The 18,140-nt window shown below is 39.8% G+C and overlaps 1 protein-coding gene across 2 annotated transcripts in view; it reads left to right on the top strand.

The window, feature by feature from the left end:
- The window catches only part of LOC130182796 (CXADR-like membrane protein), a 49,997-nt gene that overhangs the window by 26,143 nt on the left and 5,714 nt on the right, over window positions 1–18,140 (top strand). For both annotated transcript variants that reach the window (XM_056397944.1, XM_056397945.1), the window contains 5 exons: window positions 3,986–4,143; window positions 9,433–9,631; window positions 10,788–10,955; window positions 11,547–11,669; window positions 17,651–17,792. In XM_056397944.1, coding sequence (XP_056253919.1) covers window positions 3,986–4,143; window positions 9,433–9,631; window positions 10,788–10,955; window positions 11,547–11,669; window positions 17,651–17,792 — 790 coding nt within the window. The remainder of the gene's footprint in view (window positions 1–3,985; window positions 4,144–9,432; window positions 9,632–10,787; window positions 10,956–11,546; window positions 11,670–17,650; window positions 17,793–18,140) is intronic.

The following is an 18,140-nucleotide window of genomic DNA, read 5'->3' as shown; positions in this document are numbered from 1 at the left end:
TTAGTAATTTTCCATCTACCCCGCCTGCGTCTCACTCCCACCAGCCAGCCACACCTACCTCATCAGCTCCACCATGGGCTCCCAGCTGCATCTTATCACTCATTAAGCCAGTATATATGTATCCCCGGTTCATTCAGTCATTGCCAGATTGTTCTTTGTACCCATGTGAGACTTTCCAGCATTCTTCCCTGGACTGACTTCTTGGTATTGACTCTGTTAGTCCCTGACCATCCTGCCTCTTCTCTGCCCCAGTAAACGCCTCAGCCTTCTGTCCCTGACCACGAGTTCTGCCTGTGCTCTTCCTGGTTCCTGTCTGCCTGTGGCTGTTTGGTGTTATCCAGCTCCGACGTCGCAGTGGTCGTCTTGTGAATACTTCCCTGCTGGTTTCCTGATCATTCGTCTGACTACGATTACCCACCTGCACTCCTTACTCCTTCCTGGTGTGTCTGCCCCGCTGACTGCTCACCTGGTTCCTATCTTCTTGCACCCTCGACTACGTCTCCAGCCCGCTCCCTAATGGTACCGTTGCTTCCCGGTGAATTTCCCCAGTGTGTGCAAGTTCAGTCACCTTGCTCCACGCACCTGACTCACAACTCTCCAGCCCTGGCCCCCGGGTCCACCCCAAACCCCAAGCGACTATTGTCCTGTGTAGTAAACTTAAATATACTATACCCATCGGAAACTCACTCTGTTCCACGCCTCTATCGTCTCCTTCTTCGGGTACATCATGGCTCAATGCAGCATGTAGATGGATCCGGCAAAGGTTCATACACAACTACAGCAGTATTGCTGCCCCCCTCACGGCCCTTTCCTCCTCCAAGGTGTCCTTCTGCTGGACCCCATCCGCCGATGAGGCCTTCCTCATCCTCGAGGCCTGGTTCACCTCAGCCCCCATCCTTCGAGTGCCAGATCCTGAGTGCCAGTTTGTCGTACGAGGTGGATGCTTCCAACGTGGGGGTGGGGGCTGTCCTATCCCAGCGTGCAGCCTCTGAACAGAAGCTTTCAAAAAATGTCAATTTAGTTGTCAACAATTTTGGTGCGACATGGTCTCTCAATTCAACATCCTTTTACTTTTCACTTAGCTAGACTACCATTTTTCACTTAAGATAGCAATTTTCCAAAAGATTGCAAAATTATGGCTTATTTTTATGAAGTGTAGTTTTTCCTGACTCTGCTACTTTCAAACAGGTACTAATTTTATTCAGTTTTGGCCAAAAATAGAATTTTTCCTTTTCCATAGAACATTCAATGGTTAGTTCATTCATACAGTTTGTTCTTGAGCATCTGCCCTTTCGTTAAGAGTCTGCAAGCATCCAGTTGGAGGAAGAGCCGAACAGCAAAATGTACCTGTGCGACTGGGGCCAAAATTATGCTAATTTCCCTCCCTGCAGAGCCTCCTTTCTTCTTGAACACTTTGATGAGCTGGGCAGTGTGTTGGTCAAGTTGTGCAAGGAAATTTGAGACATTGGGGAACAGTAGTGATCCTCACAAATTCTGCCTCCACCTGAAAACATAATGTCCACGAACACAACATACTATTGGTACCTACTAAAACATTCAATCTTTATAGTAAGACCTCATAAAGGTTTTTTTTTTATGTTCTACCATATTTCTTAATGCAGTACAACCCTGTAACTGTCCCAAGTACTAAGAGACTTGAACAGAGATGCTCTGTGCTATAGTTACATTTTACACAAAATGATAAACATACACAGTGTGTAAGTTCACTGTTTTCAGTGAGACCATTGTGCTTTCTTTTTTTATGTTTGTTTTTGTTTTTTCTTTTTTTCTTTCTTTCACACATTCGAAATAAAATGATCAAATCAAATCAAATCAACTTTTTTAATGGCTTGTGACTGATGCCAGGCCAGGTATGTACGCTACAATGCTGAAGCATTCACACTAAATATATGCCTTCAATACTATTGCATTGCAGCACATAATAATACAGGTTTGACTAACAATAGTGTGAATGCCTCACAATAATGGTTGTTAACCAAAATTGTCCTCACTGTTATAGAAAGACATTTACACATACGTAAAGAACCAAACATCAACACACATACACAAGTACACGCAAATACACCATGTTGATTTACCTTAGAGTTGCTCTCATACCTGAGTTAAAAGATTAAGAATTAATCAGTTTAATTTTCCGATCAGAATCATCTTTGCCCATTTCTTCCCAGTAACACTTGCTCCTGAATTTGTATTGCAGTCAATGGTAGAGGTTGAGGGTACTCTTCAAAAATTGTAAAAGATATCAGAATGAGACAAGAACTGGGTGATACAGGATGAAAAAGAATTCTACATTTTCGATATAAAAATAGTCAATGAATTGGAAATTGTGGGATCTAAAAATAGTTTGTGTAACTTTTTTTGAAGAAACTTTTCAGGGATGGCAGTTAGAGTTCGCAGGCAGCTCCAGTTAGCAAGTGGAGATGTGCCTGAAGTTAGACAGCAGGGTTAAGTTCTAGCTGTCTAGCTGGAAGACACAGCTGACATAGATCTGGGTGTGATTTTGGTTCGGCGAGCCTCTCAAACAACTGCTATTTGTGATAAAACGGTAACTCCTATGAGAAACATGACCAGACCATGACAGGCACAAGACCTTCGTGCACTGCATATCTGGCTTTGGTTTTTTCTAGAACCAAAAATGTGGATACAGGAGCTTGGTACAATGCGCCTGCAATGCTATTGCAATGCTATTGCATTGCAGGCACATAAATCAGATTTGAATAACAATAGTGTGAATGCCTCTGTATTCTATATTTACTGTAAAATGATCAATCAGAGTGATAGTTAGAAGAAACAGACTATCTTTTTTAAAGTTATTCTTTCAGGCTTTTACCTTTATTACAGTCATAGTGAGAAAACAAGATTGGACAGAGAGAAAAAGAAGGTGATACGCAGCAAAGGACCACAAGCCAGACTTGAACCAAGGCCACTGGGGCAAAGACTAAACCCTAAGCATGCGTTTACCAGTTGAGCTACAGGGACACACAGCTGGAGTTATGCTATATATTATTTTTTTGTCTCTCACATAGTTCACAGCCTCCATCTGGGACCCACCATTTACTTTCAACTCCAGAATGTACCAGACTTTTGTTAGAGGCAGGCCAAAAATAACTTTTAAAAACAAAAAAGTGATGAACCTGGCTTAGGGTTAGGGCTAATTCTTTTAACTTGAAAAGTCACAATTGGTCATTGAACAATTCATTGGTGAAATGTCCTCCAATCACATTCACAATAGTTTAATCTCCTGAACTGTGCATTCATTGTGTCCTCTTATGAATATCTTCAACATGTGGCTTGCTCACTTGTATGATTTTATTCAACTTTGTTGTTGATCCACAATATAATATGACTACAGATTTAAACAGGATAATCAAATGCCTCACTTTCACTTTTACTTTATTAGAAAGTTCATTCGAAAGAGGTTTTCTTCATGGTCCACATCAACTCTGATAGTTTCTCAGTCTTCTTTGTGTTCACACTATAGTTCCTTATTATACTATAGTTCCTTGACTGCTTTGGATTATGGGTAGTTTTCACTTGGAAAAAGATGTCTGCTGCTATATTTGTCTGTGACACACTGTGATGCTATCATTTAATAAAGATTAAATTCAACTGACTACAATAGGCCTACTTCTGCATTATGATTAACCTATGTGCTATCATTATATCATAAAGTGAGGTGTGTGTAAGAAAGAGGTGTAGTAGACGTTTGCATGTACAATGACAAAATGTGGAGCGAACCTGGAGTGCTTTGTGTTCCCGTTGCACAGGTTAAGCGAACTGCAACAAGGGCGCAATTACCTCACCACAACTGATCTATAAATCAATTTTCTGAAACCACTACCTGAAAAGATCTCTTGAACCATTTTCCTTCTATCCATGATTTATACGTGGACCATACAACTCTATTCATATTAATTATCTGATATGGTCAAGTGTAATCTTGAACTGGCTTGTCTCTCTACAGTGGTGCTGGGTGTGCCGACGACATACGGCCAGATGGAGATGAAAAGGGTTGTTGGAAACAATGCCACACTGCCCTGCCACCATCAATTCTTGGTGGGTGATGATCCCACTCTGGACATTGAATGGCTGCTTCTCAAGCCAACCAACAGACAAAGAGTGGTGAGTGTCTCTCGACGCAAGAGGTTTAATATATATTCAGGAAGGAATTAAATAAAATAAAATGAATTTTAGCCCACTAATCTACACTTAAAGCCTGACACATGAAAAACATCAGAAAATTCAAAGTTTTTGAAATGTATGTCTTCATTGGATCTTTTGAAAAAATCAGAAAATGTTTTTTATGAAATAATTTGCATATATGATATTTTTCATATTTGATTCATAAGGAATTGATGGCAATTTATTGACCACAACAATGTTTATTTTAGCAACAAAATTAAATATTGCTCATTGCATTTGAAATATTTCAGTTGTTCTGGTTCTGTTTTTTTCAAACAGGAACCTTTTACAACCTTTTTATTTTGCCTTGAGGTAGGAAAAAAGAACATAAAAAAAATTTCTGTCGTCACAGAGACAAAGACTTTACATTTCCAACATTTGTGGTACGACGTATTAGTACGCTTAATGTGCAAAATGCTACAGTACTCTGCAGCAGGCCATAAAGCTGTTCATGTAAACTTATCCTGTAAACTTTCTGTAGGAAAGATGCATTCAAACATTAGACCACATTTAAATAGCTCCACAATCTATGCATACTTTTGTTCATGAGAAGAAAACATTACTGAACAAACTAGTACACGCCATAGCAAGCCTAAAAGTACTCATATCAAGTTATTCATTTTGAGATATTTCAAACAGAGGAGCAATGCACATGACCACTGTCGAAGTTTTTCCTGCATACAGTATATGAGTCCTTCCAGACAATGCTTTTAGTTCTGTTGCATGGCACAGCACTGGTGAACAACTTATATATACAACAGGACAGTCTTATCTGTTTCAGAAGAAATCAAGGTTTTTGTCCTGAAGGTGAATCAGTGTCAGCAATTTCAGAATTTGGTCTCGAAACATTACATCACAAACTTTGGGATGCTTTTTTTTTTATCTCGCAATGGCTCGTACATTGGGCATCTGTAGTAACCCCATGTACATGTACATACCCAGAACCTGCTCAGTTTCTTTAGCAGTTGTGTTTACTGACTTTCCATCTCTCTGTACACTGTATAAGTTTGTTTGTTCTGCAATTTCCTGTAGCATTTCATCAGTAACAAACTGTTTGGTGTCCATTCACACCTGTCTTCCAAGGCCTCCTCAACACATTCTTCAAATTCAACAGTTGGAGGTTCATAATCTACTTTTCTCCATCTGTATTCTTTCCTTTTTTCTTTGCGCCTTGCTGGCTACTTTGTTGTTGTGCTCTGTGCTGTTGTTGTTGTTGTTGTCGTGGGCCCTCTAATTCTGTGCTAGTCTGTTTGACAGTTTCATCTCTGAAGTCTTCCTCATCACTACTTTCTGAGTTTCCCTCAGTAAGCATTGCATTAGGAGTCCATTCCTCCTCCTCACCATCATCCTCATCCTCATCTTCACCTAACTGCTCAATGTCACTTGAATTGCCATCCATAATCACGCTGATGACATTTTGAACAGTGTACCTTTTGCCATCTAAAATAAACACAAAAAAAATCATTATTATAACGTACAGATTGATAGCCTGGGAATTTTTGGTTTTAGTGAAAAAGACAATTGTTAGCAGGTAAGCCATTGCAACATCCATGTAATTATCATGAGTTGTATGTAAAAATTACATATAAATATCTTGGGTACTCTACAAGCTTTGCCCACCTGGATTTGGGCAGTTCATCCCGTTCTTCTTGTCCAATCCTCCCAACTTCTATCAGGTTGGATGGGAAGCGTCTGTGAACTGCCTGCTGCACAATGAGGAGGTCAAAAAGGTTCAAACATTGTTGACCAAACAACTGATAATAGCACTCTCTTATTACATTCATACCCAAGACACCGGGAAAACCCGAGGGGGGTGTTTGGCCTGGCGGATCTTTAACAATCAGAACACCTCGCTGTGGTATGACCTTGCCAAAAACTGTCACATCCAGCTCGACATAGCCCCCAAAGGGTATTTCTAGCTCATTGGCAGCACGCAACAGAAGGCAGCGGCAGGACCTTGGGGCATGATGGAAATGCTGGAGAAATAAGCTTTCTAAAATGGTTGTAACCATCAAACCTGTGTCTAATAGGAGGTTAACAGGTACATCTCCCAGACTAACAGTTACCTTGGGGCATGGTACTACCATATTAAAGGCAATGATCTGAGCATCTGATCTCTGTGCATCTGAGCCTGTGTCCTGCCCTCCTGATGTGAGGAACCAAGAGGAGTTACCTGCATCCTGGGACACAGAGGCTGCTGCTGTAGGAGGTGGGGCCCTGGGCTGCTGGAAATCAACACGTTCATTATGGCACTCCCTGGCATAGTGACCTGGTTTTTGGCAATGAACATCCAGGAGGTTGTAATCAGGGTGCTGTCGTACTACATGCTTTAACTCCCTGTGAAGATCAGAGTCAAAAACATGCTCCACAAACTGGTCCCTAAGAAGAATAGGGGCATCACGCATTACTCTTGGGGCACAACGTTTAACCTTCGCCATGAGATAACACAACGCCTGTGAAAACTCTTGAAGGGACTCTCCTTATAACTGCCTCCTAGAAAAGAAACTCTGTTGTAGGGAAACACAAGACTTAGAACGGCCATACAGATCTTGTAGAATAGACAAAATTTCCTTAGTGTCCTCCCTTTCTGCTCTAGGTCTGTACCTAATCTCATCTTTTGCCTCCCCCTCTCGATGGTCAAAAATAAAATAAGCTTGATCAACAGATATCAACTGCCTAGCTCTTATCGTGGCCCTCATTTCCTCAACCCAATCCTCCACTGGGATACCATATGTTCCCCTAAAGGTTGGGCATTTTCGTTCCCTAGGGATATAAAGCAAACACTCAACAGGGAGGGAGTCATTGGGAACAGAGTTTTGAGAACCAACCAGATGTCCAGGGCCTGAACCCAAAGGGAGTGAGGTGGCTGCTGCTCGCTCCTGCAGTAACTGCTCCTTTTCAGCACGCAGCTGCTGAACCAAGTCTGTCAATTCTTACAGCTCACTGGCCATGGCTTAGTTGAGAAAGTCAATAAGGACCAAGTTAATTGAACAGTCCAACTTAGTCGTGAGGACCTAGGGCAAGTCGGCACAGCACTCGGCAAGTCCCTCAATATGCACACTGCTTTCTTTTGGTTTAAAGCTGCATACAAATAACTCCCCCACCAAAAACAAACAAACAAACAAAAAAATATCTAGAATAACTCTATTAACTCTAATAATAATCCTTGTCTCAAACCCACCAAAATCTGTCACTGCATCCTGCCAACAATGCCAGAATGTGGCCGGGCCATGGCAAGGCCTGGATTTAACTAAAAACTTGGGTACTACTGACCCCCTTTAATACCTCAGTAACAGTTAGTCCCTCTTTTGTCATCTGTATCAATAAGGTATCTGTGGACTGAGACAAGGATTTCCCCCAAGATTACAAATTTATTTAAAAGGTCATTATATAAAAACAACAACAATTTATTAAAGTTGAGAGAAAGAAAAAACAACAATGGAAAATATAAGTGCCTCAAGTTATAATTTGTCCCATGTATAAATGAATATCAGGAACACAAAAAAAAGGAGCTGTAGGATTAGCAGCTGTGGCCACAGACAGGGAAGGGAGAAAATTTAAACTGGGATAGAGTACACACACTTTTATCCAGCCAAAGTGCATTAGAGTTTATTTCGCATCAACCCACAAGAGACACCAGCAGAAAACATCTGCACGACCGCCTGCAGAGAAGCCGAGCAGAAATCAAGAGTGCCCGAGACAGAGAGTCTCCCAGCAAACTCCACCAGAGCTGAACCGCTGAGACACCGGCAGAATCCGTCATCGTGATAACGGGACACGGCCTCCAGGAGAATCCACCTAGATCCCGTGTCTCCGGGGTTACCACGGCAACCACAGCCACCTGTGGTTCCAGCCGAGGGTCTTCAGCTACAGCGCAACTCACAGTAGGCCGGTCTTAACACTCTGCTCATGACTGGGTTGATGTTGAAATATAGCAATATTTAATAATCAAATATCATTCGTAGACGTATCATTAGCTGTATAGCCACAGTGTATAGCCATAACATATTCTCTCCCACCATTGCCAACTCATCACACTGCTTATTTCATTATTATTTTCATCTTTATGATTATTACACCTTGCATTTACTCTGTAGATAATAGTTTAGTTAATAAACTCCTATATTTACACCCAGTTGTTGTCCTGTTGTATTCTTTTGACGTAGAGACTAGAGATCCATTGAATCGAGAAGTTATGGCTTCCGATATGAGATTGATAAATTTGGCAATGAAGTAATTCATTGTTTTCCTCCCAGAGGACTCGTGCCCCATTTCAACGAAAGTAAATTCTAAATTATGGCGTTAACGCTACAGAAGTCTATAGCTGAAAGTATTCTGAAGTGGCCGAAGTTCAAAGATGCTGAAGTTTTCAAAAATTTGAACATTGTCTAGGAGAAAATAACACAAAAAGCTTAATATTTCAAAAATTATAAATAGTTGAAATAAGAAAAGTAGATGCTAGATGCCAAAAAAGGGGCAGAATAAAAAAGATGATTATAAAGATTTGAATAACAATATGCCTCAGCATTCACACTAGTAAAGTTTTGGATAACAATAGTGTGAATGACTCAGAATTCATACTAAGTCAAATAAATATACAGGATTGTTACATATGCCTTCAATGCTTTGCATTACAGACACAAAATAAATGTAAATTCAGAAGCAGGCACATGCCCTGAGCAGCAGATTGTTGGTTTGAATCCCAATTACGTCGGAATCATTGCTGCAATATAATGATATATTCTAAAAGCACATGTGAATGTACATATTAAAAAAACACATTGTTGTTATTTGTAATTACTGCGTTCCTAATTTATCTTTAAGGAGTGCATAAAAGAATTAATATCTCAAAAACTGTTAAGGCTATAGACATGAAATTTGATAGACATGTGGCCCTTGATTCAGTGCTTCACATAGTCATAAATTTGGTGTGATGGCACCACTGTGTGGCGTGATATCAATATTACATATGACCAACACTGATATTTTTATACCTATATTTTCTCTTTCATGGTCATGTCCCTTGCTTTGACCACAATAACACCCTTTTGTATACATCAGTAAAAAGAGTGGCAGCAGCAAATTATAGCAGACTGCAGCAATCAGAAAATGCAGAATTTTCTAGTTGGTTGTTGTCATAGAGAGATTCCATATTATTTCACTTACTGTATATGCCTTACCTTGTTAACCCATCACAAACCTGTCCACCAATTTCATTTTCCCCAACAGGTGATCACCTACTTTGCTGGACGTGTTTTTGAGCCAGATGAAGCAGAGCATGGCCGAGTAGCCTTTGCTGGAGACTATTTAAAAGGCGATGCCTCTCTGCTGATCAGTGACTTGTCTCTGACAGACTCAGGAGAGTACAGCTGCAAGGTCAAGACTGGTGTACAATACCACTGGAGTACAATCAGCCTCATAGTGCTGGGTAAGTGGTTGACAGAAGACAGAGACAGAGAGAAAACACATTTGAACTTGAAGTGTCCTACAGCATACTGTGGTATTCTGAAAGTGTGTTGGAAAATTCATACCCATGATGTCATCTCTGGAGCTCTCATTCAAATACTAATAGGATATGAAAGAGTGAACTGGAATTAATTGTAGTCCCCACTTCTGTGGTTTTCTGTCTCTTTGAGTTAACTAGAAAAAATGGTTAATTGTGTACAAGTAAAGAACACATCAATTAGTATTTCTGCACATTTCTGATCAAAGTTAGCATGCCTATAATGCGTACAGTGCCACAATAAGAGTAAACACCTCTTTAGATTAACAAACCCCAGCAGATTTTAGCACCCAATTATTTATTTGTTCATCTTCCAGTTTACTGAGGAAGCCATTCCTTTTCCAAGAGGCAAGCTGGACCTTAACATGGTTAAGAATCAAGTCAGTTCTTACAGCAGTGCAATTCCATTCCCTGTTGCACCACATTGGCACTCAGAATAGTGGTTGTACACAAGTGTTCTTGCTTTTCTGGCTTCTTTTTCTAGCTCTTCTAGCTAGATGTCAAGTTAGATGTCAAGCATGCTTTGGGCTTACCAAACCTCTATCCTTCCTCCTTACTTGCAAAACCAACTCTGTGGATCAAAGAAACATTACAGAATATTAAATCTGCCAAGTTTATGTTTCCTGTATAATGTACCACATATACATGTACATATACTTTGTCTAAAGCAAAGTATATTTGCTAGCTGCTTCTCCAGTCAGCTGCCTGCTATTGTACACAAGGATGTACTGCAGCAAAAATCTGCTCAGCCCTTGTTAGCACAGAGAGCATCAATCTCAGTGGAAAAACCGGTGGGTGAGGATATGTAGTAGTTTAAGGTAATTCTTGAGACAGTCTTGCCAGTTCAGAGTATAGTTTATTTGAACACAAGTGCTCGATGACAGACGATATATATGCAGATAGACGCAAGCGACTATTACCAAATCCTAATTTTTATAGAGCAACACAAACACCTCACATCTCTTGTGTATTCGATTGTGGTCTGAGTTCTGGAGCAAATAGTTCTCCTTTCCAGTAACTATTGATAGACGTCTGGCACCACTGATAAAACGTGAAGATATCTGTTTTTGTCTATCTGCAGTGAAGCCATCCAAGCCACAGTGCTGGTTGGAGGGCAAACTTCTGGAGGGAGGTGATGTTAAGATGAGCTGCAAGTCTGCGGATGGCTCTGATCCTATTCACTACAAGTGGGAGAGGGTACTGGACAAAGTCAAGTATGTTGGCAAGCTGCCTCCATTGGCCATGATAGGTAAGTCAACTCATATATTGGAGTATTTGTCTGCCAAGATACTCGAGTGGCCAAGATTAGATCAAGACCAAGAGTTATTTTTTTTATTTTTTTGTTCAAAGTTTAAAATCTAAGAATTCAAAACTAACAAGATGTTACAGCAAAAAAGAAGACCATTAAGAATAAAAGTAACTAAGCAGGGTGTAACCACACGTGACTTGAACAGATTTGAGGCAGTGATGGAGTTGTGATTTATCAGTTGGGTGTTTCTCTTTACCTGGAAGCAAAATACTGAATTTGTCATCCAGCCAGGGATGGGCGGGGAGTCCGTTCAAGAAATGTGTTAATGTGTGGTCATACCTTCAGATCTTTGACATTATTGCTTTTTGCATAGACCCTGACAGTCGGCTGTAATACGCTGTCATATTTTCTCTCTCTTTTTCTTCTCTTTCTGATCACTGTTAAGCACATATACAGTTTCATAAGTTGACAATGAAATAAATTTCAGCTTGCACAAAGGATTTGGGAGAATTATTGAATTATTTTCTAGTTTAGTTTGAAACCCCAAAATAAGACAAGAACACACTCTGTTTTCTTTGTTGTAACTCAAAGACTTGAAAAACCCAGAAATTGTGACATTGAGGAACTTGACAAAGGACAGCACTGGAGTCTACAAATGCACAGCCAGCAACGATGTAGGAGAAGAAAGCTGCACGGTGGAGGTTAAGATGCACTGTGAGTGGACAACCTTTGCTGAACACTGCATGGTCATAAAATCTGCACCACTTGATTGCATGTTTTCTCAGAAGTGATTTTCACACACAGTTCCTTTAGTCCCTCACTGAAACCATCACTCACCTTAATTTGCCACACTTACTATATGTGACTGACTTAAGTAATATTTTAGAACCAGTATGAAAAATCGGTTAACTGAATTACATTGGTGTCCCACAATCTTCAGTTAATTGGTCACGAGAAATTTAATGGCTGGGGCCAGGAATATTGTATATTTTCTTACCAACCAACAATGTCCATCCCTCAATTTCGGATGTCCCATATCCCTACTGTGGCTTTCAGCCCCAAGTTAATTGGTTTCATTTGGAAGATGTGAATCCTTAGAAATTGCTTGTAAACATGTAGTTTAATTTTGTAACTAGAATTGCAGTTGTATGCCTCCACCAACTAGTCGAGCTGCAGGAAAACTGGTCACATGTGCTTCTCTTCCTGAGTTATAGTTTTGAATAATAGTGATAAGTATGTTTGTAGAACATTATGATGTCACCATGGCATTTGTGTTAAATTTTGTCATAATTCGAACTTTTACCTTTTACCACCAAATTCTAATACGTTTATGCTTGAGTTCAATTGGTCATTTGTGCCAAATGTAATGAAATTCTCTCTAAGCCTAGCTGATATATCATGTTTACAAGACTGGGATGGATGTGATGTCACACTGATCATAACCTTTGACCTTTAATCACCAACATAAAATCAGTTCTTCCTTGAATCCAAATGAATGTCTGTGCCATATTTGAAGAAATTCCCGCAAAGGGTTCTTGAGATATCATATTGAATCATAAACCAAATCTAGTCAGTTCATCCTCATCATAATATTTTAAGGACTATTTTTAGTTGATGGGTTAATACAGTGAATGGTGTACGTGGGACTTGATCAAAATAAACTACAATAGGTATGTTCATGTCAGTAAAGGATAACGTGACCCAGCAGTAATTGACTCATTGAGGATTTCTAGGGTTTTTTTGTATTATTTTATTCCTGATTTTCTTTCATTAGAACAAGCACACACACATTAAAGACAAAAGACAAAGCGCTGAGTACAATTACACAAGTTGATAAAGAGACAAGGGATTCATACTGAGAAATCCCAAGAGCAAAGTATTGACGATATAAGACAGATCCTATTCAGAGGACAGATACAATATAGCAGCAAGGCTCATAGATTATGTAGTTATGTCTCATCAAGCATAGTCAAAATTGGCTTCCACAAAACATTTTGTAAGTTATGTTTGTTATAACACATCTGTTCCATCTTAATAATGGAAAGCATTTCATTGGGCCACCTATTGAAATATGGGGGCAATTGAGACTTGCAGTTTAGTAATATTAATTTTTTAGCTACGACCATGCCTGCTTTAAAAGACTGCTTAGGATGGGAGGGAAGAGCCCTAGTCCTATCAGAACAGCCAAATCGTGCCATGGTATTATCTGGCTGAATGTTAGCTCCATATTGTTTAGAAAGCCAATTAAACATGTTTCACCAGAAATGACCTAGTACTGGACAGTGCAAGAATAAGTGTGATAGTGATCCTTCAGCAGTGCCACATCTGTCACACATAAGAGAAACTGATTCAAATATATTACTAAGTTCAGTTTTAGAGTAGTGCAGTCTGTGTAAGACTTTAATTTGAATTAATCTTTATCTGGAATTGATAGGATATCTATGCATATTGGCCAGGCCTTCCTCCCACAGTTCCTCTCACACAGGCCAAGGCCTCCCTAAGACAACCGGCTCTCAATGGTACAACAAAGCTGGAGATCAGGGCCCGTATTCAGAAAGCATTTAATTTTACCGCTAAGAGTACTCCTAAGTTACACTAAAAGTTTTTAACTAAATGTTTTCAACTAAAAGTTTTCTCCTATGTCCTATTACTATTATTATTTATTTATTATTAACTATTAAAGGATTAACAAAGTATCTATCTATCTATCTATCTATCTATCTATCTATCTATCTATCTATCTATCTATCTATCTATCTATCTATCTATCTATCTATCTATCTATCTATCTATCTATCCATCTATCTATCTATCTATCTATCTATCTATCTATCTATCTATCTATTCACAAAGCTGCTGAGACAAGTGAAAACTCTTATCCCAAGAGTGCAACTCCATTGCTATGGCTGACGTCAATTTTCATCGACAAGCTCACTTACAGGAATCACAGCGATTGGTTAATGAAAGACCAGTGTGTACCAGTGAAAACGCGTGCGCAACATCCGACAGTAATAATAAAAAATGCTCTAAGAAATAAAGTAATACAAATTAAATAATAATAGACTGTGATTGTGTGAGGTTTACAAAAGTAGTGCATTCTCCAAAATGCATCTGTATGATAAAGTTTTTTGTAGACCCGGGAGAATTTACTTTTATAATAAAATCCTCAATACGGGGTGTCGTGTAGCGCAGTGGGTGACGCAGGCGCCCCATATATAGAGGCTACAGTCCTCGCTGCACCTGGCCCCCGGTTCGACTCCCGCTTCGTATTGCCTTTTCATGCGTGTCATTCCCCCTCTCTCTGCCTCCCCATTTCCTGTCTCTCTACTGTCCTGTCCATTAAAGGCACAAAAAGCCCAAAAAAATATTTAAAAAAATTAACTTCAATTCACTCAATGGAGAAAAGAAAAACTCACTTGTCATAGATTATCTAACTAAACCTATTAGCCTATTAGCCAACAAGTCTGGCAGCACATAAAATAATTAACGAAATGGTAGTTAAGTAGCTTCATAATAATGGTGGTAGACTCATTATGACAAAAACCAAACTGGACACAACACCAGTTGCTGCTCCTTGCACAATTGGTGTTTGAAAAAAAGGCATATTATAAAAGGAAAATTTGGCACCGGCGTTACATCGAAAACAAAACGCGAAGCGTGGCAACAAATAAGCTTCAACATAAACGCAGCATTCCCACTCATCCAGGGGAAAGCTGATGACTGAGAGAAGAGGTGGCACGTGCTACAATCTCAACCAAGAGCAGATTGCAGCATTCTGCAACAGGTAAGACTAATAACATAACTTGATTGATTCAATTACACACATGGCAAACTTTTTTTTGTTCATTTTCACTTGTATATTTTCACATGTAGGCCTAAGTAGTATTATGAACAACTGGTAGTTATATCAGTGGTTAATAGAAATATTCATGCATTTGTTGGGTAAGGGGGAGGCTCGGCACCTAGGGCACTACCCCCAACTGCCTCCATGGTATATATCAGAATCAGAATCAAAATCAGAAATACTTTATTAATCCCCTGCAGCCCAGTGAGTGTCCTAGGCGAATCACACACAAGCTTAACGGGCCTGGAGGGGTGCATTGATCCTGCAATCCAATTAGTTGTGGAGATGCATTGGTATGTATGTAATGATTGCAATCCTGACAAAGAATTTTGTTGTAATTGCTAGTGAAAGCCATCAAATAACAATACTGGCATAACAAGAAACCACCAATGAAATATAAGTGGTCACAAGTTAATGTTTTATTATCTCTGTCCCTTAGGGCAAATCAAGACCCTGATTCTGCTGCTCTCCCCCTTTCGGCTCCCCTTTCTCCAGCAGCTCCCCTCCCAGCTCCCCTTCCTCCAGCAGCTCCTCTTCCCCTTCCGGCATCTGGTCCTCTCACAGCACCTTTCTCAGCTCCTGCCTCTCCTCTCCCTCCTGCTGCTGGTGCTGGCCCATCACCCCTGCTGTAGCAGAATATGAGGTTCTCCAGGCCTCCAGATTGAAAAAAGGAAAAAAGAACTTAACTCAGAATAAACTTTAATAGCCAACAATTTGTGTCTTGACTGATCTGTGTGCAAATGTGATAATTTACCCAAAGTGCATATTGACAAAGTGATCCCTGTATGCCAGTCCACTTTGTGCCATGTCAACTGCAACTTGGTTTTCATCAGCATCATCATCATTGTCGTCGTCATTGTCATTGTCAACATCATCCCTCTGGCAAAAGATGATAGAGACTATGTGCGCATACCAAAGTTTTGCTCATTCCTTTTTAGCATGATGCAAAATTTTTTTTGGTTGGTTATTTCCATGTAAAACACTTAAAGTGATCACAAGGTGAGAGTAACTCAAAAAACTCCTTAATTATGAACAAAGTGTGCATGGCTGTTTGCTGCACTTGATCTTCCTCGGCTTGGAGAAAAATTTCACTATGGCATCCATGGTATGGAAAGTTTCCCACAGGCGGCCCATTTATTGATATTTTCATACAGGCTCCAAAGTGCTCTCCCTGTAGCCTGTTCCTGAGGTCGGTTTTCACCTACCAAAAGTGAAGATTTCTCTTTGATTGATTTGACATTTGAAAGCACCCACCACAGCCTCATGTTTGACAATCAGCACTGGCTCAAAGGCTGCTGTGACAGAGAAACCTAGACAATGAGCAAAGTAGGCCAACAAACATCAGTTTCACATTAAAGATAATTATAGGCATATATTGTCAAATTATATCACTGAAATCAAATCATTAGATTAAATGTTACCTTCAACCAAAGTTGTGTGGGCCTGAAAGGCTGCAGTATGGTGGTCTGACCCCATGTTGGCATCCAGGACATCTTTCCTGTACATCTGAGAGGGGACCTCAATGAACATACTTTGGGATGATCATCTTTTGAAAGCCTGCTTATGCTGATGGAATATGCAACAGAACATTCCTATAGATGAAGACTATGTCAATTAAGAAAGTCAGTATATTTATATTATCTTCACAATTATTGCTGTCCCCACCACCCTCTGCCCCTCTCATTTCCCTCCCATCTCCTCTCATTTCTTCCTCCACATCTGTCCCTCTCCCTTCTTCCTCACCTGTACTTTGGTTTGGCTGCCGTGTTTTGGAGAAAAATTTTGAAATATCATGTTGTCCTTTCCCTGCTTTTAGCTTATTCTTTTTGAGCTTCTTTTAGCTTCTTTTAGCTTTTAGCCATGCGCATGTTAATTAACGTAATTGATCCTAAACCTAAAAGGATTGTGGGACATCGTCTAGATTCTTTTTCACGCACAAGTTTATTTGAACGCACAAGATTATTAAATGAGTTTGTTCGTCACAATATTGATTGGCTAGCTAATGTTAGCTGATTTCTTAAATAGCATTAAGTTAGGTTCACAGTTCAACCATAATCATAATACTGATCGTGAACACATCGTAACGTTAGGTTGGAACAATCAGCCAAATAGAGCCACATTGCGGTTACATGAGAAAATATGAAATATCATAAACTTTCTATATCTTCGAGAATCCTGGGAGAAGAATCGATGAAGACGAAGTCCAGCATTTCTCAGGTCCAGTCCATCATTACATTGCAGTGCAGCATTCATTCAAAAAGACAGTTTACTAGTTATGACAGAGCCAGCTAAACAGCCTCTGAGTGGGAGAGGGGGGAGGCCATCGGGGAGATACAGAGAGGAAGGCCGACAGCGCACCTCAGAGGCTCCCAAATGCTTATGATTATTTCCATATGAATAAAAAATCTATGATATTTGGTATTTAAAATAAAATCTTTTTTGGCCTGGTGGGGGGTGTCGTTGGACAGAATAGAATTGTGTTCTGCCAGAACATGTGGTCAGACAAAGACAGGCCTGTTCTGCCCGATTTCTGTCTTCAGCCCTCTGAACAAAGAAAAAAGCGCCAAAGGCTGCCCCCATAGACTCCAACTCCTAGCATGCTCAGCCATTCATGCTTGAGGGACATGAGGACTTGTGAAAACATGGAAAGGTTGTAGTATTCACAATTCTGAATTAGGGAAAGCATTATTCATAATTATTTTACTCTCTAATATCATTAAAAGAACACATTAGAAAATGTATTTCAGTGTGATCTTTTAAACTCATTTTTTTCCAATTTACTGTTTCTTACACAAGTGAATATGTGTTTCTGTGTGCATTATGTATTTTTTGTGTGTTCACTTGTTTGTAGATGTAAGGGGAATGGGTGTAGCAGCAGGGGCAGTGGTTGGTGTGTCCTTTGGTGTCCTCATCATCATCCTCATCATCTGGCTGGTGTGTCACAAAAAGGAGATGAAGAAATATGAAGAAGAAGACACTCCAAATGAAATCAGGTATACAATAGAGCTCAGGGGTTAAGTTGAACTCCTACACTTTCATTATGAAGAAAGAGAACTAGCAATGTTGATTGCTATATACTAACCTGTGAGACGCCCTGCCTTTAATCCCAACATTGCTCCATAAGTAGGAAAACAAAATTTTCACTCAGTAGTTTTTTTTGTTTTTACACACAACTAAAGCAATCCTACAATTAGCCATTTTTGATTGTCAGACTGAACAATTCAGGCAGGGGAGGGTTTCTCCTTAAGAAAGTAGCAAATAACCAAAGGTTGAAAACTATCATAGTTTTGTTGTCAACAGCTAAACATTAAAAACATAAGATTTTGTTTATGTTCACTAGA

This window comes from Seriola aureovittata, chromosome 15 (genome assembly GCF_021018895.1).
Source record: "Seriola aureovittata isolate HTS-2021-v1 ecotype China chromosome 15, ASM2101889v1, whole genome shotgun sequence".
In the NCBI taxonomy this organism is placed as follows: Eukaryota; Metazoa; Chordata; class Actinopteri; order Carangiformes; family Carangidae; genus Seriola; species Seriola aureovittata.
The sequence above is the reverse complement of the archived record's forward strand: the minus strand, read 5'-3'. Positions and strand labels throughout refer to the sequence as shown.